The 27,484-nt window shown below is 44.4% G+C and overlaps 1 protein-coding gene across 1 annotated transcript in view; it reads right to left on the bottom strand.

Annotated features, from left to right (window-relative positions):
* Positions 1–4,611: 4,611 nt before the first annotated feature.
* Positions 4,612–27,484, bottom strand: part of ARPC1A (actin related protein 2/3 complex subunit 1A) — a 29,895-nt gene continuing 7,022 nt past the window's right edge. The window contains exons 3-10 of the mRNA XM_058710821.1: positions 23,707–23,811; positions 17,712–17,934; positions 15,114–15,221; positions 12,036–12,248; positions 9,695–9,770; positions 9,265–9,458; positions 6,895–6,985; positions 4,612–5,010 (exon numbers count right to left, since the gene is read on the bottom strand). Of these exons, the coding sequence (XP_058566804.1) occupies positions 4,972–5,010; positions 6,895–6,985; positions 9,265–9,458; positions 9,695–9,770; positions 12,036–12,248; positions 15,114–15,221; positions 17,712–17,934; positions 23,707–23,811 (1,049 nt within the window). The 3' untranslated portion in view covers positions 4,612–4,971. The remainder of the gene's footprint in view (positions 5,011–6,894; positions 6,986–9,264; positions 9,459–9,694; positions 9,771–12,035; positions 12,249–15,113; positions 15,222–17,711; positions 17,935–23,706; positions 23,812–27,484) is intronic.

The raw sequence follows: 27,484 nt of genomic DNA, 5'->3' as shown, positions 1-27,484 counted from the left end.
CTGCTTCTTGCTGTGCCTCAGTCTCTGAATCTGTGAAGAGGCTGACATCGTGATAAGTGCTGCAACCCCCTCACAGGCCTGCAGCCACTGTGGGAAGACCCGACCACACCACACACTGGGAAGCCATGGAAGCAGTTATGTGAAACCGCTCCCTTCTGGGATCAAAATTGTTCAAGCCTTAAGTGAGGTTCTCCTGAGCGAGGGGGACCTGGGGCGGAAGGCTTCACTCGGAGTTCTAGGAACACCTCACAGAGCTTTTTTCTTGCTGGAAACTGCGTGCCCCGTCCCCCGGGACCCTGGGGTGAAGACGCTGCACTCCTTCTCAGGTTTCCAAGAAATGCAGCTTGGAGGAAGGCAGTCATCCCCAGGTCATCGAGGTTCTTTCCGGCTTTCTGTTCCACCTCCTTACTGCCTCCTGGTCACAAGAGGGCAGCCAAGCTCCAGGCGTCTGGACTCCGGAAGTGGTGGGCTGGCCCAGGCAGCGGGGAGACCAGGGAGGAAGACCTGTCCCAGAAGCACCCAGTCTGAGCTCCTAATCTTAGCATGTGCCCACCCCCAATTGGGGACCACAGGTCTCTGTCCCTGAGATCAAAGGACTGCCACCCGATCCCCATGAGGAGGAACCGGAGAAACCCTTGTGTCTTCTTTCTCAGCCTAGGAGGACAGATGTCCACCACGCAGAGGCCCAGAACACGCTTAGCATTCCACGTGCCAGGACCCCGATGGGGGCAGCACCTGTTGAACACCCCCTGCCAAGTCACGTGGTTTTGTATCAGTTCAGCTGGAAACTCCAACAAAACCCCACAAGGTACAAGTCGGAAAGGTCCCCTCCCGTCACTTTCAGTGACCTGACCCCGCCCCTGAGCTTGGTCACTAGGCATCTGCACTCCCGGCCCAAGCCCAGCAGGGGGGCGTGCTTAGTGGTTACCACCAGGGCTCTGGCCAGCTTGCCGGTGTTCCGATGTGGGCCGTCACAACCCTCTCTGGCCTGGCTTTGTCACCTTTCAATGTTCCATAGGGGCACCTGGGTGGCTCAGTGGGTTAAGCGTCCAACTCTCGATTTTGGCTCACGTCACGATCCCACGGCTGTGACACTGAGCCCCACGTTGGACTCCATGCTTTGAGCAGAGATTCTTGGGATTCTCTCTGCTCCTCCCCCCACTCACACTCTCTCAAAATAAACAAGTAAACATTAAAAATAAATAAATACAATGTGGCTATACCAGTTCCAACCCTACAGGGTTGCTATGAGTAGTTAATGCCTATTGACTGCTTGTGCTGGTGCCTGGTCCAGGACTCTCACCGTAGTGCAGCAAAGGTGTGGCTACAGCACCCTTCCTGGGACCCTGAGGGGACGGACATTATAGTGGTGCCTTTCAAACTTTTTTTTTTAGTTTATTTTTTGAGAGAGAGAGAGAACATGTGCAAGTGGGGGAAGGACAGAGAGAGGGGGAGAGAGACAATCCCTAGCAGGTTCCACACAGTCAGCACAGAGCCCGACGTGGGGCTCAAACACACGAACCGTGAGATCATGCCCTGAACCCGAAATTAAGAGTCGGAAACTTAACCGACTGAGCCACCCAGGTGCCCCTCGAATTTTTTCTGATCACGACCCACAGCGATACATATACTGTGACCTAGTACACGTCCCCACGTATATCTGAAACCTAGGTATCGTGACACACGCAAAATATTTTCTCTGGGTTCAATTTTTCAAATGCCAGTCGTGACCTACTAAATTGATTTTTACAGCCATTGATGGGCTCTGACCCTCAATTTGAAACACTGCTCTAGACCATACTTCCTTCCTTTTTCTGAACTGACCTCGTCTATTAGTTTCCTGTCACTGCAGGAGCAACCTGCCACAAATAGGGCGGCTGAAGACAACGCAAACATGTTCTCTTACGTTTCTGGAGGTCAGAGTCTCCCGTCTCAGCAGGCAGCGTGGCGTTCCTTCCAGAGGCTCCAGGGGAGACCTGGTTTCCTGGTCTTTGCCAGCTTCCAGAGGCTGCAGGCGTTCCTTGGCTCCGTGGCCCAGCGGCTCTCTAACCTGTGGCCACATCTCTGACTCACCTGCCTGCCTCCCTCTCATAAGGATCCCTGGGATACTGGGCCCAGCTGGATAATCCAGGATCCTCTTCCTGACTTGAGCTCTTAATTATATCTGCAAAGTTCACAAGTTCCAGGGATTAGGACATGGACATCTTGGTTGGGGGGGGGCATTATTCCACCTACTGCACCCGGTTTCTAATTATACATGCATAAACAAGCAACCTAACCTCATAATTTATATACTGATCTACACGGGACTTGAGTCCACGTGGGGTCGCTCGTGCCTCAGCCACATTGCAGGCACCTGGGGAAACCCTGGCCCTTCACACATTGCCTCCAGAGTGGGGCACACATGGCTGCGGGGCCAAACTGAAGAGTCATGCCTAAGCAATTAACCTGGGTTCTGAGGCAGACTTCGGTTTTTCTCAGAATACTCTGCAAATAACTTAAATTTTTCTTCAGGTAGCAAGAGCCTTCATATGTGGTTCCCATTCTACCCCACTGTTAATAAGGGTCTGTGGGGCTATTATGGCGTCAGTGCAAAGCCTAAAAGCAAACCTCAGCTTTACTAACAGGAATTACCAATTCCTGTTTTTACTGCCATTTTACAGGTGAGGAGACTGAGGCTCAGAGAGGTTAACTGTATTGCTCAGGGTCACACAACTTGGCAGAACTATAACCTGCCATCAGAGCCCAAAGGCTTGAATCAAAGGGCTTTGGCAGTCACCCAGAGGCTCTCCAGATGGGTAATAATTGTGGTCCCAGGCATGGCCTGAGTCTCGGAGCTAGTGAGAGGAAGAGGGGTGCATAGTATATAGCCCCCAGCACTGCAGGGCTGTGGGTTTCTGGCTGTCCTCACTGGGATGGGCCTTCCTCCCCGGGGGAGACATGGCCCAAGTTATAAACAAACAAACAAAAAAAACCCCACTCTGGCTAAATTACTGGAGGCAAAGTTAGAAATGTTTCTCCGTTGCTGTTGTTTCTCTCGTGGAATACGCTATTTCTCTAAAAACCTCTGGGCCTGTTGGCCAAACCATGTGATTTAATTAAACTAAAAGACTTTTTAGCTAATTTCTGTTTAGGGGCTACTTCTGTCTCTCCTCTGGGACAACAGCCTGTGCACTGGTGCAAACACATTTATACAAGCGGTTCCTGCCACCAGCGGTCCAGAGAGGAGGCCACAGCAAATACCTCCGCCGCAGAGATCCCCTCCTAGAGGGGAGTATCGTTCCCAGGAGTCGCCGAAGGGCAAAATTACTCAAGAGGGTATCATGATGTCCTCTGAGAAGCATGGTTACCAGTGTCCTAAAACTAGAGCTGTCTTCAAGTCACTGGGAGGCAAGAGGGAAGGCTTGGGAGGCAAGGTGACCAAAGTAACGCCATTTTGGTTTTAGGTTGACCCTTAACCTAAAAGTCAGCAGATCATAGTCAAAATATCTGACTCATGGAAGACTGCAAGACTCCACTCCTGGCAGTAAAAGCCACAAAGCTAAACATTCTTTTTTTTTTTTTTTTTTTTAATTTATTTGAGAGAGAGTATGTGCATGTGCGGGGAAGAGGAAAAAGAATTCCAAGCAGGCTCCTTACTGTCCGTGCACAGTTCAATGCGGGGATCGATCTCACAAACCATGAGATCATGACTGGAGCTGGACACTTAACTGACTGAACCACCCAGGAGGCCTTTTTATTTTGAGAGAGAGGGAGCTTGTGTGTGCGCACGCATGCATGGCACAGAGAGGGAGAGAGAATCCCAAGTAGGCTCCACGCTGTCAGCGCAGAGCCTGACATGGGGCTCGATCTCAAAAAACTGTGAGATCATGACCTAAGCCGAAATCAGGTGTTGGACGCTTAACTGATTGGGCCTCCCTGGACATTGCTAAAAACTGCTCCCTGTGGGTAATTCTGCAACCCTAAGACAAAGGAAAAACTACCCAATGTAAAGGATAACCCCAAGGTTAAAGAGCATCAGCCCTTTTCTGTACAATTAGCTAATTTTTAAAACCTTATAAAACCTTTTGTTAGGGGCACCTGGGTGACTCAGTCGGTTGAGCATCTGACTCTTGACTTCCACTTGGGTCATGATCCCCTAGTGTCATTGGGTCAAGCCCTGCGTCGGGCTCTGCACTGAGTGTGAGCCTGCTTAAGGTTCTCCCTCCCTCCCTCCTCCTCCCTCTCTCTCTGCCTGGCTTGTGCTCTAATAGAATTAAAATAAAGCAACTTAGAATTTAAGATTTTACCCTAAGGGGCGCCTGGGTGGCTCAGGGGCATCCGACTTTGGCTCAGGTCATAATCTCACGGTTTGTGAGTTCAAGCCCTGAGTCAGGCTCTGTGCTGACAGCTCGGAGCCTGGAGCCTGCTTCAGATTCTGTGCCTCCCTCTCTCTCTGCCCCAACCCACTCACATTCTATCTCTGTCTCTCTCAAAAATAAATAAACATTAAAAAAAATTAAAAAAAAAAAACCTGGTTATAAAGATTTTACCCTGAAAATTAAATAGTTTAATGAAGAATTTGTCCATAGTTTTCTACTAAAAGTAGTTATAACAAAACAAAACCAAAAACACATTCAGTATTTTTATTTAACTGTTTAGCAATTTACATATCTCCCCACCCTTTCCTTTAAGTTAGTGTGACAATTTTCCATAATAAACTACTTCAAGAGAAGCTTTGGTCAAGAATGGAATGAAATAGCAAAAAACAAAAAACAAAAAACCCAAATCATTGCTGCTTTTTTTAAAAAAACCAACACTTTCACCAATTATATTCAAACAAAAACACACAAACAATATTTGCGCGATACGTGTCTTCAGTGTTTCCTTGCGGCTGGCTCTCCTCACCACCATGCAAACGGCGGGGCCGTGTCAGCACACTTTGTCACTTTTGTCAGTTTGTCATGCTGGATCTGGGAGGCTCACTCAGCTTCACATTATCCGGAGGCCCTGGATAGAAGACTCCAAGGTCTTGAAAATGGCAGGAAGAACATCAAAGGTTACTGACGACTGTCCGTCCTGGAGTCTTCCCCCTGACCACCCTCTCCTCCCTGACCTACCTGCAACACCCCCCTGCCCTGTGCCCCCCAAATCTGGCCCCGCCCACCTGTGAGACATGCTCTCCCAGCACTGGGTCCTGCAGAGACTCTCCAGTACTGGGCCCCCCACCGGCCCTTTCCAGCCATGTGCTCCCCTGTTCCCATGGCTCCAAGCCACAGGATCTGGAAGTGCTCCCACCTGCATGTTTCCTCCCTGTGCCATTGGCCCATAGTGATGAAGGCCAATATGTGCATGTTCTTTGCCTCCTCCTACGACATAGGCCATGTAGCGGCCAGCCAGGTGCACAACACATAGCAGGTGCTCAAAGGCAGACGGACCAAGGGGAAACTACCCTGGGACCTCCTAGCTTAGAGGGGTCAAAGAATAAAGTGTAGAGTGTAACCGCCCAGGGAGCTAATTTCACAGCCATGATGCCCAGGATGGAAAGTGCCGGAAGACAAAAAGGTGGGAGGGTGGGGAGAGACTTTGAGTAAGACACTTTGTTTCTCCCCAATATTCTGGAGGCTATTCCATATTATGTATTTCACCCAAGGAGTGGGGGCGGGAGGGGGGGACACCGAACATGGTGGAAATGCACAGGCAGTAGCAAAATTCTGTGAACCTTAACCTGTTTTGGAGGTTAACCACTGAGATTAAATTTACAGGGCTGCACACAGGGGCCAGCCTCTCCTACTCCTGCTCCTCCTCTCTGGTTCCTCATCTCGTCCACCATCTGCCCAATCGCCAAGGCAGAGTGTGAGGGTCCCCCTGCTTGTTCCTCAGTGTCACGATGCCCTTCCATTTGGCCTCTGAAATCTCCCTCCAATGCAGAAGTTCTGGGTCACAGCCCCTGCCACAGCTGGAGATCACCTCCTCACTGGATCACGGGACTCCCCAGCCTCTGCCCAGGCTGCCCACGCCTTACTCTCTGGTGCTTTGCTGTCTGGCTCTGGACCGGCTCCTGGGTGTCTGCAGACAAAGCCCAGCTCCCTCTCTCTGACCACACCACAGGCCCTTCTAGTTCCATCTGGTGCTTCTGAAGGACCCACATCACTGCAAACCACTGGTGGTGCCTCCAACCAGAACGTGCTCTGAGCTCGGCTGGTCTGCACCTGCGGCTCCTACTTGCCCCGCGCCCCCGCGTGCCCTGAAATCCCACTGCACCTGGAGACACAGCTCAGCCCATCCCTTCCCTGCAGCACTGGCAGTTTATGTGCCCCCCGAATTCCTTGGTGTAGAAACACGGGCACTGGCTGCTCTTCTGCAGATCCACCTAACCCCCACCCCCTCTGCCACACGAACCCCTCTCACCTCGGTGTCCTCAGTGCCTAGTATGAGGCCTGGCACCCGGCAGACACTTAGCAAACGTTTACTAGATTAATGGGTGTAAACCACAAAAATGTATCTATAAAGACACTGGTGCCCAACACAGGGCCAGCTACAAAAACAGCACTGAATTTTTTCCTCCACGGATAAATGGACATCTAGAAGAATGTACCCCAAGTCACTGAGAAAGTCTGGTTTTCTTCCAATGGCTTTCAAGTCTTCAGGTTTTTTTTTTTTTTTTTTTTTTTTTTAAAGTAACCTCTACACCCGATGTAGGGGTCAAACTCACAACCCCAAGACCAAGAGTCACACGCTCCACTGACTGGGCCAGCCAGGTGCCCTGACTTTGGTTTTAAAGACGACTACAGTCTCCTGTTCTACATTTCTGATGTGCACTGGATTTGACATTTTGTTCCAAGAAATGAGAAACATTCTGGTCACAGGAAGAATTTCACACAAACAAGATTTCTTTTGAAAAGCAGAAAATACCTTGAAATCCCAAATTGTCATGGCTCCATCGATGCCAGTAGTGCAAAATTTGCGACAATCTTGTTTGTCCACTTCATAAATAGACACTTGACTGAAAAGAAGGAAAAACAAGAGAGACTGCAAGATATGTGGTGGGAGTGAGTCCCAACCTTCCTAACAGTGTAAGGGCATTTTAAGGAAATGGAATTCCCAACCGCAAAATATTAAGTTGTCCATCAAGATTAGGCTGCGGCAATCTGCCTCAGAAAACATTCAAGTGCACCTTGTTACCAGACATCCAGAAAAGTCAAGACTGAAAAGAGAGAAAAGGTAAGAAGCTGTATTAATTACAGTGACGTAGAGAAGCAGGACGAGCCAGGCACACAGCATGCAAACTGCCAGGGAACAGAGTGTGGGCAAGACCACAGCAATGACGGAGATGGAAACAATTAAAAACAAAACAAAACAAAAACAAACTAGAGGCAGGATAAAGCATGACTGAAATCCAACTGGCTCCAAACAGAAACTCCCAAATCACCCTCCAAGACAACCAGGGCCTGTAAGCCAAGAGCTCTCCCTGCTCTCCCTGCATTTGAAACTAATCACTGCAAACATGAACAACACTCAGACACGCCGCAGGATTCCAAGCAAGCAAAGTAGAGGAAGAGATTAATGCAGCAACTTGTCTTGGCCTAATTATCTGAAAAACTTTCAAGAAAATCAATTCCACAGCTCAGGCAATATTTTTCTTTTTTCTCTGAAACGTCTAGAACATTCTGTCTGGGGAAGGAGATGGCAAAACGGTGCACACGGCCTGTTTCTGTACAGCCTGTAAGCTAAGAATAGCTTACGATTTAAATGGTGACAAAAAAATGAAGACTATTACTTCATGATGTGAAAATTATGCGGAAATTCAAACTTCTGTGTCCATAAAAGTTGTACTGAAACACATCCACGCTCATTTAGATACATACTGCCAATGGCTGCCTGTGTGCCACAACAGATGTGCATAGCTGACAGAGCCTCTATACCTTCTCAGAACCTAAAATATCTACCCTCTGGTCCCTTACAGAAAAAGTCTGCCGATCCTTTGCTTAAGGGCAAAGAGGATTTAATATCCGCAAATAAAAGGAACGTTGCCAATCTCCAAGGGTCTTTTTACTTGAAAGTCTCAAAAGATGCAATGAGTTGTTTCCTTCCTGATACATAGTCTGCAGAGAAGCTTCAGAGAAATTCACAAGACATAGTTTTGAAACTCATTCAAGACAAAGAACCTGAAGTGTGGAGAAAAGTTCTGTTAGGCCTCCAAGTTATTAATTTTTTTTTTACTTTTTTTTCTTAATGTTTATTCATTTTTGAGAGACAGTGCAAGTGGGGTTGGGGCGGAGAGAGAGGGAGACACAGAATCCGAAGCAGGTTCCAGGCGCTGAGCTGTCAGCACAGAGCCTGATGTGGGACTCAGACTCACAAACCGTGAGATCATGACCTGAGCCGGTCAAACACTTAACCAACTGAGCCACCCAGGCGCCCCTCAAGTTATTATTTTTCAAGACAGTGCAGATATTTTCAGCCTATTTTAAGTCCAGCAGCCCTTTCCACTGAACATGATCACAAGCACAAGGTGCATTTAATAATTCTCTCAAAGAGAAAGTCTAGACCTTTCCGTTCTTCTTCCCACCATCATCACCACAATGAAAATCTCTCAAAACAAAAGGTCTAATCAAAAAGAGAAAGTTCTGTGGTACCTAACTCTGACCACAGTCATTTAAAATATCAAGGGCAAACTACACTTCTCCTCTAGAGTTAAAACAAAACAAAACAAAAAATCAAACCTTTTGGATAAAACACAGTTCACATACGCCTGATGAAAACTTAAGTCAAGAAACTCCTTGGTTTTACCATATGGTATCAAATAATTCTGTTTCTTTCATTAAATGATCTTCTTACTGGTGTGCGTGACTAGAAACCCATGGCTGAAATGACAGGTATAACCAGTGTTCCTGTCCTGTGCTCACTGAGAGGAGCAGGACGTTCAGGAAGGTCTCCTCTCGTTCTCAGCCACGGTCTAAGAATGCCAGCCCTGGGAGGAGGCCGCTCACACAGCGGTGGCGGCAACAGGACCAGTGCAGCTCGAGGTGGGGGAGGCTGTCTCGTGCCATCTGCACTTCAAAGGACAGAACGACTCTGTCACAAGCTGAAAATAAGAGTCTGCGGTCGGGAGGCTAGAGACTTGTCCCTGCTCTTGTTCCCAAAGCAATGTCTGGACACACAGCACACGACTGGCACAGGGATCCAGCCAGGAAACAAGGAGGCAGAAAGGCACCTTGGTCACCTAAACGCTTCTCTACAGGTGGCTGGGGCCCTGGCTGCAGGTGGCTGAGTGGCACCTACGTGATGCTATTCTGGTGCAGCGTCTCCAAAGCCGTGTTGCGGTCCTCAGTCGTGGCCCTCTTGTCCATGTTGCGGAAGCGCTCCATGGCGGACATGTTGCGCTGGATGCTCTGTTTTGGAATGTCTAGTTTGGAGACGAAGGTCAAGCAGCCACGGTCATCGTAGTTAAAGAGCATCGGGCAGCAGTCATGGCCCTGAAACAAGACATCGGTCAGGCCTACCTACCAGCCCCTCAGGAGAACAGTCACCACCGCACTTAAACACACACAAACACGCACACCACACACCACACCACCCAGTCTCACAGGCCAGCTGTCCTAAAAGGCTGTGCTGGCCTGTGAGAGCACAGCAAGTCACAGAGCACGCGCTGTTCCCGTCCGGGAGAATTAAATACAGTGTACTGCGAGGGGAAATAAAGAGAAATACTCACGGCAGCTACAACGCTGTTCTCCGAGACAAATGACACACTCAGCAGGGGCAGGAACTCCGTTTTCAGAGTTGAGACCCTGAATACAAGAATAATTGTTAAACTGAGATGGAACAGACCACACAGCTTCTTTATAGACACAGAAGATGACTAAGGACCCATTTTCACAGGCGCTTGGACAGTATAAACAAGCTCTTATGCTTAAAAGGAGCCCCATGACCTACACTTTCAGGAATCAAGAATCTCAAGCCCGACACAGCCCTGGGGTAACCTGCAGAAACAGAGGTCTTTGGCCTCTCTGGCCTGGGCCCCACCTGCTTCTGGGGCCTCCCCACTCATGACAGACTGGTCTATGACACGGTCCCCAGTGACCCTTATTCTTTCCCGTCTTTTGCTTTTGCTCCCACACCCTTTACCCACATGCTTATCTGAAGTCCACATGGTTTCTGAAGCTCAGCTCTAATTAGATCACCTCCATGAAGCTTTCCTGGACCTCTTCACCCTAAAGTGGCTTCTCCTTTCTGGCCACCCAACGCTCTTCCTGTCACTGTCACTCATGACTGAACGCCTTGTGCTGCCATCCTCTCCTCGCCCGTGCTCACCCTGGGCTCCCAGAGAGTGGGCACAAACATCTGAAGAGTCTATTCTCTTTTTTCTGCCAGGCACTGGGGGAGGAGCTGGAGCCACCGATGAATACGACACTGCCTTAGCCAGCCAGGATCTCACACACAACTGGGCTGGGGCACACGTGTGTACACGTAGAGATAGTAGTTATCTGCTCCAGCACCTGGCCAACAGGTCACGTAGAGATGGCAGGCACACACGTTGGTTGATGAATTACGATCTCAGAGCTTCATGTAAAAGAGGATGCATTTAGAAAACTATGTCTAAGGAGACCCCCTCCCCCCCTGCCAATACCACTGGCATCGGATTAAAGTCCTAATATCTCATCTTAAGGCCTTACTGGGGCACCTTACTATATAAAACACTGGCTGTTACTACATAAAACATTTATGTTCGAGAAGGGGAAGGGTGGAGAATGTCATCTGACTTGCAGGACTGGAAAAGCCAAATCATAAATCAATAGGAGGGCAGACAGGGGCTTGTAATAAGCACGTGCTGAAAGCTTATTACACATTACAACAAACTGTACACAAATCAAATAACTATGACATCAAAACATTACTGAACAATAAAAAGCAAATTACTGTACAAAATGTATAGCATAACCCCATTTGTGTTAAAAATGAAAAGATACATCAAGTGCCTAAATGTGTATAGAAACCTGGGAGACCACAACACTTAAGGTGGTGTTTTCAAAATAAGTAAGAGGCGCTTGGGTGGCTCAGTCAGTTAAGCATCCAACTTTTGATTTTGGCTCAGGTCATGATTTCATCGTTTGTGAATTCAAGCCCTGAACTGGGCTCTGCATTGACAACCACAGTGCCTGCTTGGGATTCTTTCTCTCTCTCACTCTCTGCTCCTCCCCCACTCTCTCTCTTAAAATAAAACAACTCCCCCCTCTGCCAAAACCCACAATTCAATCCACTTAGGAAAAAAATATTCTCTCTGAAATGTCACTTTGTTGTCACCATGCAGCAGAGGGAGGCAGAGTCACCTGATGTGAGCAGTTCTCAGCACACAGCAATAAGTTAGGAAATCTTTAAAGGTGGGTAACCTTTAGCTGCCAATAAAAAAGGATTCACCAGGAAAGACAAAGATTCATAAGGGGAAGGAATTCCAATCATCTCTGTCCTTCCAACACGATGAGCAGATAAAAATTCCGACGTCTGACAAGGTGCCTGGTGCCCTCCCCAAGGCTGGGCAGGTGTCTCACTCACAAATGAGTCACTGTAATTCGAGTTCTTCCAGCATACTCCAGACGAACTGGCATCGGGGTTTTAAGTATTACTGGATGGAGTCCCAAATGAATGGAGTCACTGTTCCTTGACTACAGAGTAAGAACTTATCTCCTACTTAAGGCCAGGGGATGACATTTACCTGTCGTAAGGAATCCACAGTAACAGACTAAACTAACCACGTGAAGGAACTTTTAGCAGCAGCAGCAGCAGCAGCAGAAGCAGCAGGCCAGGAGGGTCCTTCAGAGGAATCACCAACACTACCTCCATTAAGAACTGTTTCTGCAAGTGAGACCTAACTCTTTCAAATTTCCCCAAAAGGACAATCTAAACGTGTGTCTGGGACTTAAAAGGCGGCCCTGCGGTTCTGGGTCAGAGTTTTATGCTCACATCCTGAACCGGCACCCAGGGAAGAACAGCCTTGGCCAAGCTGCGGAGAGATCCCAACCCCACTCCCTAACTCCAAACAAAAGGCAAATACTCACTGTACGCTTTTTGAGGCATCGGCAACGGATACGGTGCTGTCATGGCTGACCCAGGCCAGGCGGCTCCCACTGGCAGAGAAGCTGACCCCATGCACCCAGCCACCAGTGCCACTGCCACCAAACTCTGACATCAGCTGACCAAAAGGCATCTTGCTGCCCCATGGCGTACTGGCCGGCTTTTCATCCACTTCTTTAATGTAGGCAGAAAACACTCTGTAGTTTAAGGGGCAGGAAAGAAGGACAAAGCAGGTGAAAATATGTGTATAAAGAAACAGGCCACAGGCAGCTGCCGTAAGGGGTCTTAGGATGCAAAGAGATTAATCCTTGAAGAGCAAAACATGACAAAGTCACACACACAAATCTCTTAAGAATGGTCGCAGGCGTAGGGGTGCAGTTCTAGAAGTAATGAACACAAAGGCCCTTCCCTCCCAGGAGTGGGGAATTCTGGAGGAGGGTCCTGCTGTCACGCCGCCCCCTCACACATGGCAGACCCCGCTGAGCACAGCATTCCTTCCTGTCTCCACACAGTAGGCCAGGAAGCCCACACAGCCCAACGGCAGGAGAGGAAACTATTTGCTACGCTGCAATAAAGCAGTGGTATGAACCCATTTAAAGAAAGGGACACCCAAGGAGGAAGCCAAGGTAGACCAGTGAGAGAGCGGACAGGCTCCCCCTCGTGCTATCAGGAGGGCGGGCTTCACGCGGCCCTGGGCTCCCTGTCGCGTCTCTGTGGCAGGTATGGTCTGGGTTGAAGAGGGTGCTTTCCAGCCTGCTGTCAGCAGCCTCTCTCTCGAATTCCACGAAGTTGTGTGTGAGGAGGAATAAAGAGAGGCTGGGAACCACCCCCCCCCGCCCCCAATGCTATTTCTACTTCATAGAGCCTCTCTTCAAGAACTTCTGGACCTAGAGACTCCCTAAAATGATCTGGGATATTTCCTCCCAAATGACAATGACAGCAGCAGCTCTGGAAGAGGCAGAGCACTAGGGAGGCAAAAGGCGCAGTGAGATTACAGGACGTGACCTCAGAATCACTGGGCTTTATTTTTTTTTATTGAGTAGAGCTGACACACAATTTTACTGTAGTTTCAGGCGTATATCACAGTGATTCAGCTTCGCTACGCTTTATGCCCCGTTCACTGCTGGTGCAGCTGGCATCTGTCACCATACACCGCTCTTGCGGCATCAGTGACTATATTCCCAGTCATTCCCGTGACTCACTTTGTAACTGGAAGCCTGTATCTCCCTCTCCCCGTCACCCATTGAGCCCATCCTCCCACCCCCCTTCCCTCTGGCAGCCATCAGTTTGTTCTCCATTTTTATGGGACTGAGAATGAGAATCATGAGAATCACTGGGCTGTAAGTCAGCATCGCAATGGCCACTGCTTTAGCCACCGGAGACCAAGACATAGCTGGTGGTTCTCAGACGCCAACTCGAGAGTGCGACCTGAACAGACTCTTACCCACAGGACTACAAGTCCAAGCAAAGTTTATTTCCAGAAAGTAATATTAACAAAAGAATTGGTAACCTATTTTCACAGTCAGATTTTTTTTTTTTTAATTTTTTTTTCAACGTTTTTTATTTATTTTTGGGACAGAGAGAGACATAGCATGAACGGGGGAGGGGCAGAGAGAGAGGGAGACACAGAATCGGAAACAGGCTCCAGGCTCCGAGCCATCAGCCCAGAGCCTGATGCGGGGCTCGAACTCACGGACCGTGAGATCGTGACCTGGCTGAAGTCGGACGCTTAACTGACTGCACCACCCAGGCGCCCCTACAGTCAGATTTTTTAGACACAGCTTGATAACCCAGGTGGTATGGATCATTCAGCTTCATCTTCTACGGGAGCTAGAATGACTGGATAACAATATCACAGACAACAAAACTTCTGAATTCTCCTTAAGAATGTCTATGCATCTTTGCTGTTACACTGATTCTTAAGTAGAAACAATTTTTTTTTTTTTTTTTTTTTAACGTTTATTTATTTTTGAGACAGAGAGAGAGAGACAGAGCATGAACGGGGGAGGAGCAGAGAGAGAGGGAGACAGAGAATCGGAAGCAGGCTCCAGGCTCTGGGCCATCAGCCCAGAGCCCGACGCGGGGCTCGAACTCACGGACCGCGAGATCGTGACCTGGCTGAAGTCGGACGCTTAACCGACTGCGCCACCCAGGCGCCCCGAAACAATTTTTTTTTTTAAAGAACCAATCTTTTTCCAGAGGGCCTTGACACCCCTGTACCCCCCATTCCACAGCCAAATTCCCACACGTATCTTTAAAAACCAACCAACCAACCAACCAACCAGTCAACATGAAGTAACATTTATTTGCTTTTCTTCTAAGGGAAGAAAGCCTTCTTGATAAAGAATAACTTTAAAAAGAAATTACACCGTTTGACCTTAAAGCTCTTAGCAAAGTGGCTGTGTTTCTTCTAGCCTCCCATGAACAACAAATAAAAAAGCTTTAACTGAAAAGGAACAGTGCAGTAATAGCTCAGCAGTGCACTGTTCAGCTATGTTTTGTTCGTTTTCGCCTCACTCTGGAATCTGCCAAGTCCCTGCCTGGGTTATCAAACAAGAAACAATACTGTGGTCCGAGGGCCACTAGATCACTGCTCCAAACACGGATGCTCTGCCTAAGGTGAACTTCCGGGCCCCACTCTTACATCTCCCCACTCCCGCGCCTCCAAGTCCACTTCCCTCTACCTCGGCCATCTCTGGTGCTTGCTTTCCTAGATCACAAGCTCCACTCATCTCCGAATCCCTTGTAGTGCCTAGCACAGTACTTTACAAAGCAAAGAAACCTTAAGAATATGTGAAAGATGGGGACGCCTGGATGGCTCAGTTGGTTAAGTTTCTGACTTCAGCTCAGGTCATGATCTCATGGTTCGTAAGTTCAAGCCCTGCATCGGGCTCTGCAATGACAGTGCAAAACCTGCTTGGGATTCTCTCTCTCTCTCTCTCTCTGCTCCTACCCCACTTGGGCTCTCTCTCTCTCTCAAAAATAAATAAACTTAAAAAAAATATGTGAAAGATGAACAATGAACTGATCAATTCTGCCTACCAATTCTCATTTGTTCCCACCTGCATTTGAAATCACACGATCCTGCTGCCAGCAAAACATTGTTAGGATGCCAATCCAAGCTGAGGACTGTGGAGCGAATCGGCTTTTTAATGTGCTTGCTGACCCACCTACAAAAGGAGAAAATCCATTTCAGTTTATCCACATCAAGCAACAGCTCCCAAAGGACCTACAAGTGCGTGTCAGGCGAAACACAGGTGGCTACCAGGCCTTCTGCCAGAGACCAGAAAGGAGAGAGGGAGAAGAGCCGTAAATGGTCCTTTCGATTCTGTCTTTTACAACATTCTCATCACAGCAGCCCCTTCTGAGCCTTCCTGGCTATCATGGGATCCCCGTTAGTAATTATATTTATGGATTAACTCTGGATACGGCTCCGTGGAATTTCAGATTATATGTGACCTTAACCATTCAGATAAAAATTGCAGTTTGAATTACTTACATTTTTATGTAAATATTTAGTGACTTGTTATTTCATTTCAGGTTAAATCTGGGTTGTAAAATAACTTCATTTCTTTTCTAAGCCTCTGAAGCTGCAAATTCTTTCTTTTTCACAGAGGAATCACAACCAAGAAAATCACAACCTCTCAGAAGTTCTAGCTCCACTCCAGGGATATTTATGTCTGAGATTTATGTCTGAGATATATTTATAACTGAGATCAGTTATTATTCCGGCTTAGCTAATTCAACTTCTCCCCCTAAACTGGTGCTTAAAAACCAATCATGTTCTGCTGTTCAAGAGCTCAAAGACTGGGGATGCCTGTGTGGTTCAGTTGGTTAAGCATCCAACTCTTTAAAAATAAACATGAAAAAAAAAAAATTAAAAGCATCTGACTCTTGATTTCGCTTCAGGTCATGATCTCACAGTTTGTAAGATCCAGCCCTATGTTGGGCTCTGTGCTTTCAGAGCAGAGCCTGCTTGAGCTGCTCTCTCTCTCCTCTTTCTGCCTCTTGCTCTCGTGTTCTCTTTCTCTCAAAGTAAATAAACTTAAAAAAAAAAGGTAAGAGTTAAGAGACTGAATATCAAGCCAAACGCCCATCTTTGAATGCCAAATTATGTTTCCATAGAATCTGTCTTAGGAACTTATATAAAAAATTTCATTCTGAAAAACAGACATTTTGACTTGCTTATAATGAAGTTATTTTAAAGGCTTTTAGAGATTATTTTAAAATATTCACATCATTCCAATAAAATGTTGTTCTTTAGCCAAGAAACGCCTCTGAACATATAGCTTGTTCAAATGACAATACCTTGCACTACAGTACAGCCCAATTTACCTATATTCGAAACTATTTTTCAATGAATAAAAATGTGAGCAATCTCTGAGACTGAAGATTACCTAGGAAGGAAAATTTTTCTTATCTATTCATTACGGTGAGTCTTCTAAATGATTTTTGCCAGGCAACGTTTTGTTAGACTTATTTTTACATGTGCTTGAAAGAAAAATGCAAGTCTTGAATTCCTAACTGAATCGTTGCAAATTTACAGACTTTCTTTTCAAAGAATCAAAATTTCTGAGATTTCACTCAATTACAAAACATTAATATAATCCATTCCTTTCACTGTTTCAGTAGAAAGCAAACAGTAACGCTAACACAAAGAGTAATGTATACTCTGCTATTTTTAGTGCAAATACAAACACTGCCAGATTCGTACTAAATGACAATTCCATGTTGAAGGCTACTTACCACCCTTTCTGAGTGCATGCCAGATAGAGCAGAGTTGTTTTCTTATTAAAGTAAGTGGGAAGGAATAGGTAAAATAAGTTACTTAGCCATAAAATCAATCTCTGTATTTTGAGTGGCTCAGCTATAAGTAATTTATACAAAAAGTTTAACAAGGTGATCACAGTTCCAAGATTCTGGTCAATTTTTACTTCAACAGCTCAAATGAGTAAAATATTATATGAAGACACAGATTTGGTTAGCAAATAAATTTAAAAAAAAAAATTCTTAGCATTTATTTTTGAGACAGAGAGAGACAGAGCACAAGCAGGGAAGGGGCAGAGAGAGAGACACACACAGAATCAGAAGCAGGCTCCAGGCTCCGAGCTGTCAGCACAGAGCCCAACGCAGGGCTTGAACCCAGGAGCTGTGAGATCATGACGTGAGCTGAAGTCGGATGCTTAACCGACTGAGCCACCCAGGCACTCCGGTTAGCAAATAAATTAAAAAAAAAAAAAAAAGGAGAGCACTGTCATCTGTAGGAATCATAGATATTTTGTATCTAAAAAAATCATTCCTCAGGTCATGGGAATCTCTCAAGTTTATGATTTCCCTGTCAGAGTAAGAAAACAGTATGGACAGCACAGAATGAGGAGAGCAGCATCTTACAGTACATACTAGTTATGATTTCAGAACATAGGGCCACAGGTCTCTATCAATATGAGAAAGATGTGAGATTTGACCCAATGTGCACACAAGAAGGAAAAATCTTCAGAGGAAATGGAGATTTTCAGAGGAAAAAAAAAAATCTCCAGATGAGGAAACACTGAAGTTATAGGTAAGCCTTCACCCAGGGACTCATGAAGTCACCAAGAACACAGGTGGTCCAAAGGTGTAATTCCACAGACAGAAATAAAAAATACTCAGCTGTTGCTCACCAGTCATTTTCAGACTCAAAGTAACAAACAGAAATGAGTCGTGCTCCACTTCCCACAGCAAATTTGTTCTCTAGCGGGGACCACTTGACAAAAGTTGCTGCACGATTAATTCTCAGGATCACCAGGGTTGGCTTCCAGACACCATCTTTCTGACTCCAGACATAGGCATTGCGGTCCGCCCCGCAAGTGACGATGCGGTCGCTCTTGGGAGCCCAGTCGATACCTGCAAGTGAGGCGTGGTGTCATCTGCTTTGTCTGGCCCATGATAAAAGCCATGAGACAGCCAGGGGGGGCACTGCCACGGCAGGGCTACACGGGGGCCTGGTATCTTCCTCCCCAGCCCCATCCTTCCCCCATCTATGGTCCTGATTGTCACCTCACACTCAAAGGCAAGGTTTCTCAGCAAAGTTCTGCAACTCAGGATCCTCTACAAGGCCAGGAAGAACAGAGCTGTTTCAGAACTGTGGGGGGTAAAAAACTAAGCAGCAGCATTTTTCCACCTGTTCACAGGTGGAAGACCTGAAGATCTTTTTCTTACCTCGTTATTAGATATTTGGTGGGGGGGGGGGGGGGAGGGGTGTTTAAAGTACCATTATTCATTCATTAACAGACCTCACTCCATGACATTAACTGAAAGTCTGCCACATCTAAATAAAACAACATCAGAGCAAATTAAAATAATCTTCAGTAGAGGGAAAATATAAATTGTGATTCATTATACATTCTTCTGAGGGTCACTGTCATTTAAACTAACCTAAATGATACAAGTTCTGGAGAGAGTCCTTGAGTATCTCTGCATCTAAATTAGAAAGAGGTCTACATATGTATCTGAACATAACGTTTATTTTTCATATCTGACCAAACCTTTACTTAATTGGTGGGTCTGTGAAGGATCTCAAAGTCAAGATCAGTTTGTTATATACCAAGAGTAAAATCTAATATGACTCAATCATTTTATAGTTACTTGATGAGGTTATTTCCTATAAATATCATTCCACATTGAAGGTATTATTGGAAATGAAAGAAATATTACTAATTATTATAGGTATCTCTCTAAAAATTAATCATTAACATTCTTAACAGGTATATGGAAAAAAAGTAAGATGACTACAAACCAAAGTGTCCATTGGTCATAACTCACAGTGATTTCAGTTGTATGAAGAGTTAGTTCATTCATTCATTCACCTATAGGAATAGTCTGCTCAATTATTTGCACCACTGAGGGGAAAAAGATGTGGGGGAGTGTATTCTAAGTGATGTGTATTTTGACTATAAATCTATTTATTATAGGATCGTCTTGCAACCTTATTAGAGTTAAAATTTCACTTTTAATTACAAAGGTAATACTCACATTACTATAAAACAAACACCACAAAGAGACATGCAGGAAGTCAATAAAGCCCATTCTTATGTCCATACACATTTCTCCCCCAAAATGGTATTAACATTATGGCAAACATTTTTTCTGCTTTTTATAAATTAGTACTGGTTTACACATTATTTCAGAACATTGCTCTTATCATAATAATTTCCCAAACATCCCAATGTTGAATGTTTTGTTAGTTTCCAACCATTTATTAACAGATAACACTGGACTAAACATTCAGGAACATACCTTTTTGTTCTGGTTAAAATGATCTATGATAAACCCCTCAAAGTGTGATGCAAAATAGTTATTTTTATGAATGTCTTGCTTACTTTTTTTTTTTTTTAAAGCTTATTTATTTATTTTTGAGAGGGACAGAGCATGAGTGGGGGAGGGGCAGAGAGATAGGGAGACCGAATCCAAAGCAGGCTCCAGGCCCTGAGCTGACAGCACAAAGCCCGATATGGGGCTCGAACTCATGAACATCAAGATCACGACTTGGGCCGAAGTGTAACACTTCACTGACTGAGCCACCCAGGCGCCCCGAATGTCTTTTCTAAACTTGATTATAAGCTTCCTGACAACAGGAAGCAAATCTCTGAAACTACTGTGGTGGGCAGACCACAGACCTATGGAAGTCCCCTCCCTCGAGGTGTGCGCAGGACCCGTGACTTGCTTCTAATCAATGGAATGCCACAAAGGTGATAAGATGTACATTTGTGGACAAGATTACATAAGGGTGTGGCAGCCGTCATGAATCTTATAGCTGCAAGGACATGAATTCTACCACCAACAATCTGAAGGAGCTTGGAAGTGGATCCTTCCCTGGTCGAGGCTCTGATGAGAACTCATCCTTGGCTGACACCTTGATTACAACTTGTGAGACCCTAAGCAGGGGTCCCAGATAAACCATGCCCAGACTCTTGACCCACGAAAACTATTAGATAATATATGTGTTTTGGTTAAGCTGCTACGTTTGTAGTATTTGTTACACAGCAACAGAAAATAAATACGTCCTCTAACATCCAGAATACTGCCTTATAGTGAGAAAACTTCGGAATTTTGTGATGATTTGACAATCTAAAATTTCACTCCTTATTCCATGTGATCACCACTCTAATTAAACACATTCATGTTTTATAAGAACTCTTGAGGTGCTTAAGCATGAGGTACTTTAAGAAAAAAAAAAAAGAATCAACAGGGGCACCTGGGTGGCTCAGTCAGTTAAGCATCCGACTCTTGATTTCAGCTCAGGTCATGATCTCACATTTTGTTGAGTTGGAGCCCCACGTCGGGCTCTGCGTTGACAGGGCAAAATCTGCTTGGGATTCTCTCTTTCCCTCTTTTTCTCTGCCCCTCTCTTGCTCCCAAGAACGCATGCACACACTCTCAAAAATAAACGTTAAAAAAGAAAAAACTCAAAGAAACAAATTCCACTACTGTGGTATTGGTTTTGATGTTAACCATATTCTTTTTCTCTGTAGTACTGACTGGTCTTTTTCCTTCTAGAAAGCTCAGGAGATTTTTTTTTTTTTCCTGTAGTTACTATCTTTCTGAGAAACTATGTTTGATCCCTGGTCTCTTGCCACAGAGTTATACTTAGATTTTTCCAACCACAGTTTTTTAAGATCTAAAAAAAGAGGTCATCTGAGCATTTGGATGAAAACAGGCCCAAGTTCAAAGGATTCCAAAAGAAGCAGGGGAGAAAAAGAAAATAACTAAATATTTCACTTTTTTGGCTATTTCTTTGGCCTTTCACCTTAGCCCTTTCTCACTTAAATGTACTTCCCAATGATCAAATTCCAATTTAAAGTATGAATGTTCTTATTTTTAGGCCATAATGCCACTGGCAAAGGGACTTAAAGAAAGAAAATAGGCCAAACCTAATAGAAATAAGGTCATGGGAAAGCAACAGCAACAAAAATAGAAATTACACATTATGTCTTTTGTGCTGGTTCAGTAGTCCAGTCAGTTGGCCCCTGCTGCTCACTAGCACCATATACAAATCACTTAAAAGCAAGAAGGGATGGTCACGAGTTTTTTCTGGGAAAAGAATATAAAGGGTACAGGTTAAAACACGCTATTTCTCTCTGGGGAGAGGGTATCTTCAAGCCAGTCAGTATGTTGGAAGATTAGAGGCAAAATTCCAGGGTCATGATTAGAAAAAAAAAAAATCACTATCAGTCGCTTTGCTGCCCACTTAAAAAGTAAATGTCATTGAGAGGAGAAGGAAAATCTAAGACTTCAGTGAGAAATTTGTAATTGAAAGGTTATGGAGATTAAGTTTTGGTGTGCTTGACCAAAGTGTTCAAAGCAAGAGGTTGAATCAACTCAGCCAGAAAATAAAGAAAAAATTATAGGAGTAAAGGTCAAGGAACAAGAGTTGTTTCTGAACATAACAGTAAGTGAGTATGTTCTTTTAAAAACAGCCAGATATCGGGGTGTCTGGGTGGCTCAGTCGGTTAAGCACCTGACTTCGGCCCAGGTCATGATCTCACAGTTTGTGGGTTTGAGCCCCACGTCAGGCTATGTGCTGACAGGTCGGAGCCTGGAGTCTGCTTCGGATTCTGTGTCTCCCTCTCACTCTGCCCCTCCCTGACTCATGCTCTCTCTCTCAAAAATAAATCAAAGCTGGGGCGCCTGGGTGGCTCAGTCGGTTAAGCGTCCGACTTCGGCTCAGGTCATGATCTCACAGTTCGTGAGTTCGAACCCCGCGTCGGGCTCTGTGCTGACAGCTCAGAGCCTGGAGCCTGCTTCACATTCTGTGTCTCCCTCTCTCTCTTCCCCTTCCCTGCTCATGCTGTGTCTCTCTCTGTCTCAAAAATAAATAAACATTAAAAAAAATTTTTTATATAAAAAAATAATAAATCAAAACATTAAATTTAAAAAATAAATAAATAAAAATGGCCAGGTATCACTTCATAACAAAGCAATTCATGCTCTTGAAATATGATATCAGGTTTTGGTTCACTGAATTCTGAAAACCATTATAGAAATTCTCCATTTTTCTCTCTTACTCTTTTTCCTTCCTTATTTGACAGTTCCTTAATGAAACTCTGCACTGCCCTGCTTGCCACCATTAGCCATCTATTCATCAATAGTTTTTGTCAAAGATGAAAACTAACGTACATCCAGGAATCTGCCTCAGAGGCAATGCTTTAAGATTCAGTCTTCTACAAACCCGCAAGAAAAAGATAAAAACTCAATGAAAAAATGGTCAGGAGTAATGGACGGTAAAGTATGAGAAGTAAACCCAGATGGCTAACAAACTTCTGAAAATATGCTCAACCTTTCCATCAATCAGGGAAATGTAACTTCTAGAGACACCACCCTTTCACTCATCAGACAGCCTGACCATATCCAGTATGTGTGGGATGCAGGAGAGTAAGCACTCCCCTATAGGGCTGTGGGGGTGAAGGCACTATGACCAGCCTAGCAAAGGTGAGGATGTACGCGTCTTCCATAAACATTCACGTGTGTACAAAGAGATCTGCACAGGGCTGCTCGATTAAGCACTTTAATATAAGGAAAACTGTAAACAACCTAAATGTCCTTCAGTGGAGAGAAGAGTAAATAAATGAGGTATGAAATGTTAAACAGCAGTTAAAAGGAATAAACTCGATGAACACAGAGATCAGGAACGACGTGAGATGCAAAAGCAAGCTGCAGGAGATGTGCAACATGATGCCATTTGTGTAGCATTGAAAATACTAGCCAATAGTACTAAATTTGTATTGCTTACAAATATGTGTCTATGTATGTAAAAGTATTAAAAATGAACTGGGACAATGTCATACCGAATTACGGACTGCTTCTGGGGAATGGGAATAGGATAGGACTGGCAGATGAAAGGGGACTGTACCATTATCTTGAATGCCACTCCTGATTATTAAACCTTTGTCTCCTCAGTTTTCTGGCCCAGGAAAAAAGAGACATAGTTGTTAATTCTAAGCGGGGGCAATGTGGGTGTTACGTTGCTCTTTGTCCTTTTCAGTATTTTGGAAGGTCTTCCTCCCCGCCACAAACAACATACAGAAAGCTTCCGGAAGACACTGCGGCCCCTCAGCACTTGGGGACACAGTGTGGCTTATGTTTTCTGCTGACGGGCCATCTAGTTTTCCTTTCACATTTCATCACCTAATCTAAGCTCTTCAGTCCTCAGAGAAGGATCAGTGTTTTCCCTAACACTAGTAGAGTGCTGTGAACCAGCTGAGCTAAAAGAAGCACTTAAAAACGGATACCATTATTATGATGTTTTCTCAAATTTTCTAAAGAAAATTCCATAAATGTTGCACAGCTTTAAATACTATGGTAGACTTACTTTATCAGGCTCTTCATTTAAATGGAAAAGCACTAGAGATGCCTGGGTGGCTCAGTTGGTTGAGCGTCTGACTTCGGCTCAGGTCATGATCTCATGGGTTTGTCAGTTCGAGCCCCACGTTGGGCTCTGTGCTGACAGCTTAGAGCCTGGCACCTGCTTCAGATTCTGTGTCTCCCACTCTGCCCCTCCCCAGCTTGCACTCTGTCTCTTGCTCTCTCACAAAAATTAAATAAACATTAAAAAAAAATTTAAATGGAAAAGCACTCAATTTGCAAGCCTCACACTAAGCTCACAGATGTCTCCTTTACCTGTGATGTGTCCATTGTGCTCCTTGAGTTCATGAGCCTTCACCCACTGGCTCCCGTTCTTCTTATAGATGTGGACTTCGTGATTGTTGGGGCTAAGAGCAATCTCTGGAGGAAAAAAGTCAAGAGTTAACTTGAAATTGTGACCAAAAAAGAGGTATGTTACACTTGGCTTTTTTTTTTTTTTTTTTTTTTTTAAGATTTTTATTTTTTTTAAGTAATCTCTACACCCAACATAGGGCTAAACTCCCAACTGCAAGATCAAAAGTCACATGATCCACCAACTAAGCCAGCTCTGCTTTGGGTAAGCCTTGCTTCCGAACCCCCCACCCCACCCCGCCCCCGGGGCCCCTCACTCACTTGCGCCCTCTCTCTTAAAAAAAAAAAAAAAAAAGTTTCCTAATATTCACCCCTGAAAAATTCCTTTTATTATTTCTACCTCTACTTGGATCCCATATTTTAAAATGTTTTGTAGAGGAATGCCTGGGTGGCTCAGTCAGTTAAGCATCTGATTTCAGCTCAGGTCATGATCTCACGGTGAGTTCGAGCCCCACCCCCGTCAGGCTCTGTGCTGACAGCTCAGAGCCTGGAGACTGCTTCAGATTCTGTGTCTCCCTCTCTCTCTGCCCCTCCCCTACTCGTGTTCTCTCCCTCAAAAATAAATATTAAAAAAAATGTTTTGTAGAAAAACTAAATTTAAAAATTCATTTTATCAGAGATATCTACAACTGTTAAGTAAAGATTCTAACCAGTAAGAACAATGTTATCATACTTGGCTGATATAATATTAGCTCACAGTAAAGATATTTGATATTTTAGTTCACTTGTCCACCATTATTAGCAATAAATATTTACTTTCTGTTAGAATTTCCAAAACACTGAAAATGGTTCCTAGGTTCTCACTGCTATCATGAACCCAGGTTGGAAACATCAGTTTATCAAAAAAACTTGACTCTGCTCATAAAATACATCAAAGCCTTCCTTTACAATAAAGCCAATATGAATCACAAAATAAAATTCTATTTTCAAGAGAAATCTCTTGGACCAATCTGAAATATAAAGAATATAATATTTATGACAGATTACTTTTGAACTTATATTGATTTTTTCCCCCTTTCTAGTTCATTCACTAAAAAAAAAACCCCAAAACACTAATTTCTCAAAATTAAAATTAGGATCTATGACTCAAACTTTAGATCAATTATTTACTAGTTCCCGCTTCTATTATATTACCTTTCCTTCCCTCCTTAGGAAAGGTGTATCTGTTTTACAGATGAAACTGTGGAACCAGATAAATACCTAGCTCTAAAATCCTAAGACTTCAAGTACTTTCTAGAAACCGATTATATGTATTTCTCTAAATTTCTAAGATGCTCACAGGGATTTCAAAAGTCAAATCTAAATCTGAAAAACATTACAAATTTCAAACTACAATAAGTAAAGTTTGACTTTAAGTTTATCAAGTAGTTTAAATAAGGACAATCATAACTTTCTTTTTTTAAAATGTTCATTTTGAGAGAGAGAGGGAGGGAGAGAGAGAGAGAGAACGAGTGGGGTAGGGGCAGAGAGAGAGGCGGAGAAAGAATTACAAGCAGGCTCTGCATTGTCAGCACAGAGCCCAATGTGGGGCTTGAACTCGACCTGAGCCAAAATCAAGAGTTGGACGCTTAACCAACTGAGCCACCCAGGTGCCTTGAGGACAATCATAAGTTTCTATTAAAAATAACTGGAGGGGGGGCGCCTGGGTGGCGCAGTCGGTTAAGTGTCCGACTTCAGCCAGGTCACGATCTCGCGGTCCGTGAGTTCGAGCCCCGCGTCAGGCTCTGGGCTGACGGCTCGGAGCCTGGAGCCTGTTTCCGATTCTGTGTCTCCCTCTCTCTCTGCCCCTCCCCCGTTCATGCTGTCTCTCTCTGTCCCAAAAATAAATAAAAAACGTTGAAAAAAAATTAAAAAAAAAAAAAATAACTGGAGGGGCACCTGGGTGGCTCAGTTGGTTAAATGTCTTGACTTCAGCTCAGGTCATGATCTCACAGTTCATGGGTTCAAGCCCAGCATCGGGCTCTGCCCTGGCAGTGCAGAGCCTGCCTGGGATTCTCACTTCTTTCCTCTGTCTCTGCCCCTCCCCAACTTGTGCTTTCTCTCTCTCAAAAATAAATAAACTTAAAAAAAAAACTCTTTAAAAAAAAATAAAAGTAACTGGAAAGACTCCAAAAACCCATTTTTACATGGGAAAGGGGAGACAGAAGACACAGGAAACTCAACTATAAAGATCTGTGAGATGATCACAAACCAGAAGCTCTAGATTCACCATCGTATCATGTTACAGATTGAATTAAAATTTTTTTTAAATTTTTTTCTTAATATTTATTTATTTTGAGTGATTGAAAGTAGTCCCTATCAAAATCTCAGCTGCCTTCTTTACAGAAATTAATAAGCTGATCCTCAAATTCATACAGAAATGCATGGGACTAGAAGAGCGAAAAGAATCTTGAGAAAGAAGTACAAAGTTGGAACTCACACTTACCAATTTCAAAACTTACTATAAAGCTACAGTAATCAAGACAGTGTCCTTGACATTAGGATAAACATAAAGATCAATGAAACAGAACTGAGAGCCCAATAAACCTTCACATTTACAGTCAACTGATTATCGACAAAGGTACCAAGACAAATCAGCAGGGAGAGGACAGTCTTCAACAAATGGCGTTGGGACAACTGGATATCCACAGGCAAAAGATGAAGTTGGGCCCCTATTTCATGCCTTATACAAAAATTAGCTCGAAATGAATGCAAGATGTAAATATAAGAACTAAAGCTATGACTCTAAAAAGGAAACATACATTTTTGTGACTTTGAATTAACTGGTTTCTTAAATACAACAGCAAATGCATACGCAACGAAAGAAAAATGAGATAATTTGGACTTTTTCAGAATTAAAAACTTTGGTGCTTCAAAGGAATCAAGAAAGAGAAAAGACAACCCACAGAATGGGAGATATTTGTGAAGTATCTCATATGGGACTTGTATCAAGAGTATACAAAGAACTCTTATAACTCAATAATAAAAAGGCCAATAACCCAATTTGAAAAACAGTCAAAGGATCTGAACATTTCTCCAAAGAAGATACATAAATAGTCAATAGCATGTGAAAAGATGCTCAACATCATTGGTCATCAGGGAAATGCAAATCTAAACTACAGTAAGATACTACTTTATACCTACTAGGATATAGTGGGAACAGGGCCATAATGAAAAAGACAAGACAATAACAAGTGTTGACAAGGATGCAGAGAAACTGGAACCTTCATCTACTAGTGAGAATGTAAAATGGTGTGGCCACTTTGGAAAACAGTCTGGCAGCTTCCCAAAATGCTCAACACAGTTACCATATACGACCCAGAAATTCAGCTCCTAGGTATACCCTCAAGGGAACTGAAAACATAAGTCCACAGAGGCACCTGGGTGGCTCGGTTGGCTGAGTGTCCAACTTTGGCTCAGGTCATGATCTCGCAGTTTGTAGGGTCGAGCCCTACATCAGGCTCTGTGCTGTCAGCTCAGAGCCTGGAGCCTGCTTCAGATTCTGTGTCTCCCTCTCTCTCTGACCCTCCCCCATTCCCTGTCTCTCTCAAAAATGAAAACATTAAAAAAAAGTTTTAAAGAAAACATGTCCACATAAAAACTGGTAAGTGAATGTTCATAGCAGCATTATTCAAATAGCGAAAAAGTGGAAACAACTAAAATGTCCACCAACTGATGAATAAACTATAGGTCTATACAATAT

This window comes from Neofelis nebulosa, chromosome 18, assembly GCF_028018385.1.
Source record: "Neofelis nebulosa isolate mNeoNeb1 chromosome 18, mNeoNeb1.pri, whole genome shotgun sequence".
Classification (NCBI taxonomy): Eukaryota; Metazoa; Chordata; class Mammalia; order Carnivora; family Felidae; genus Neofelis; species Neofelis nebulosa.
This window is presented reverse-complemented; position numbering and strand designations above follow the sequence as displayed.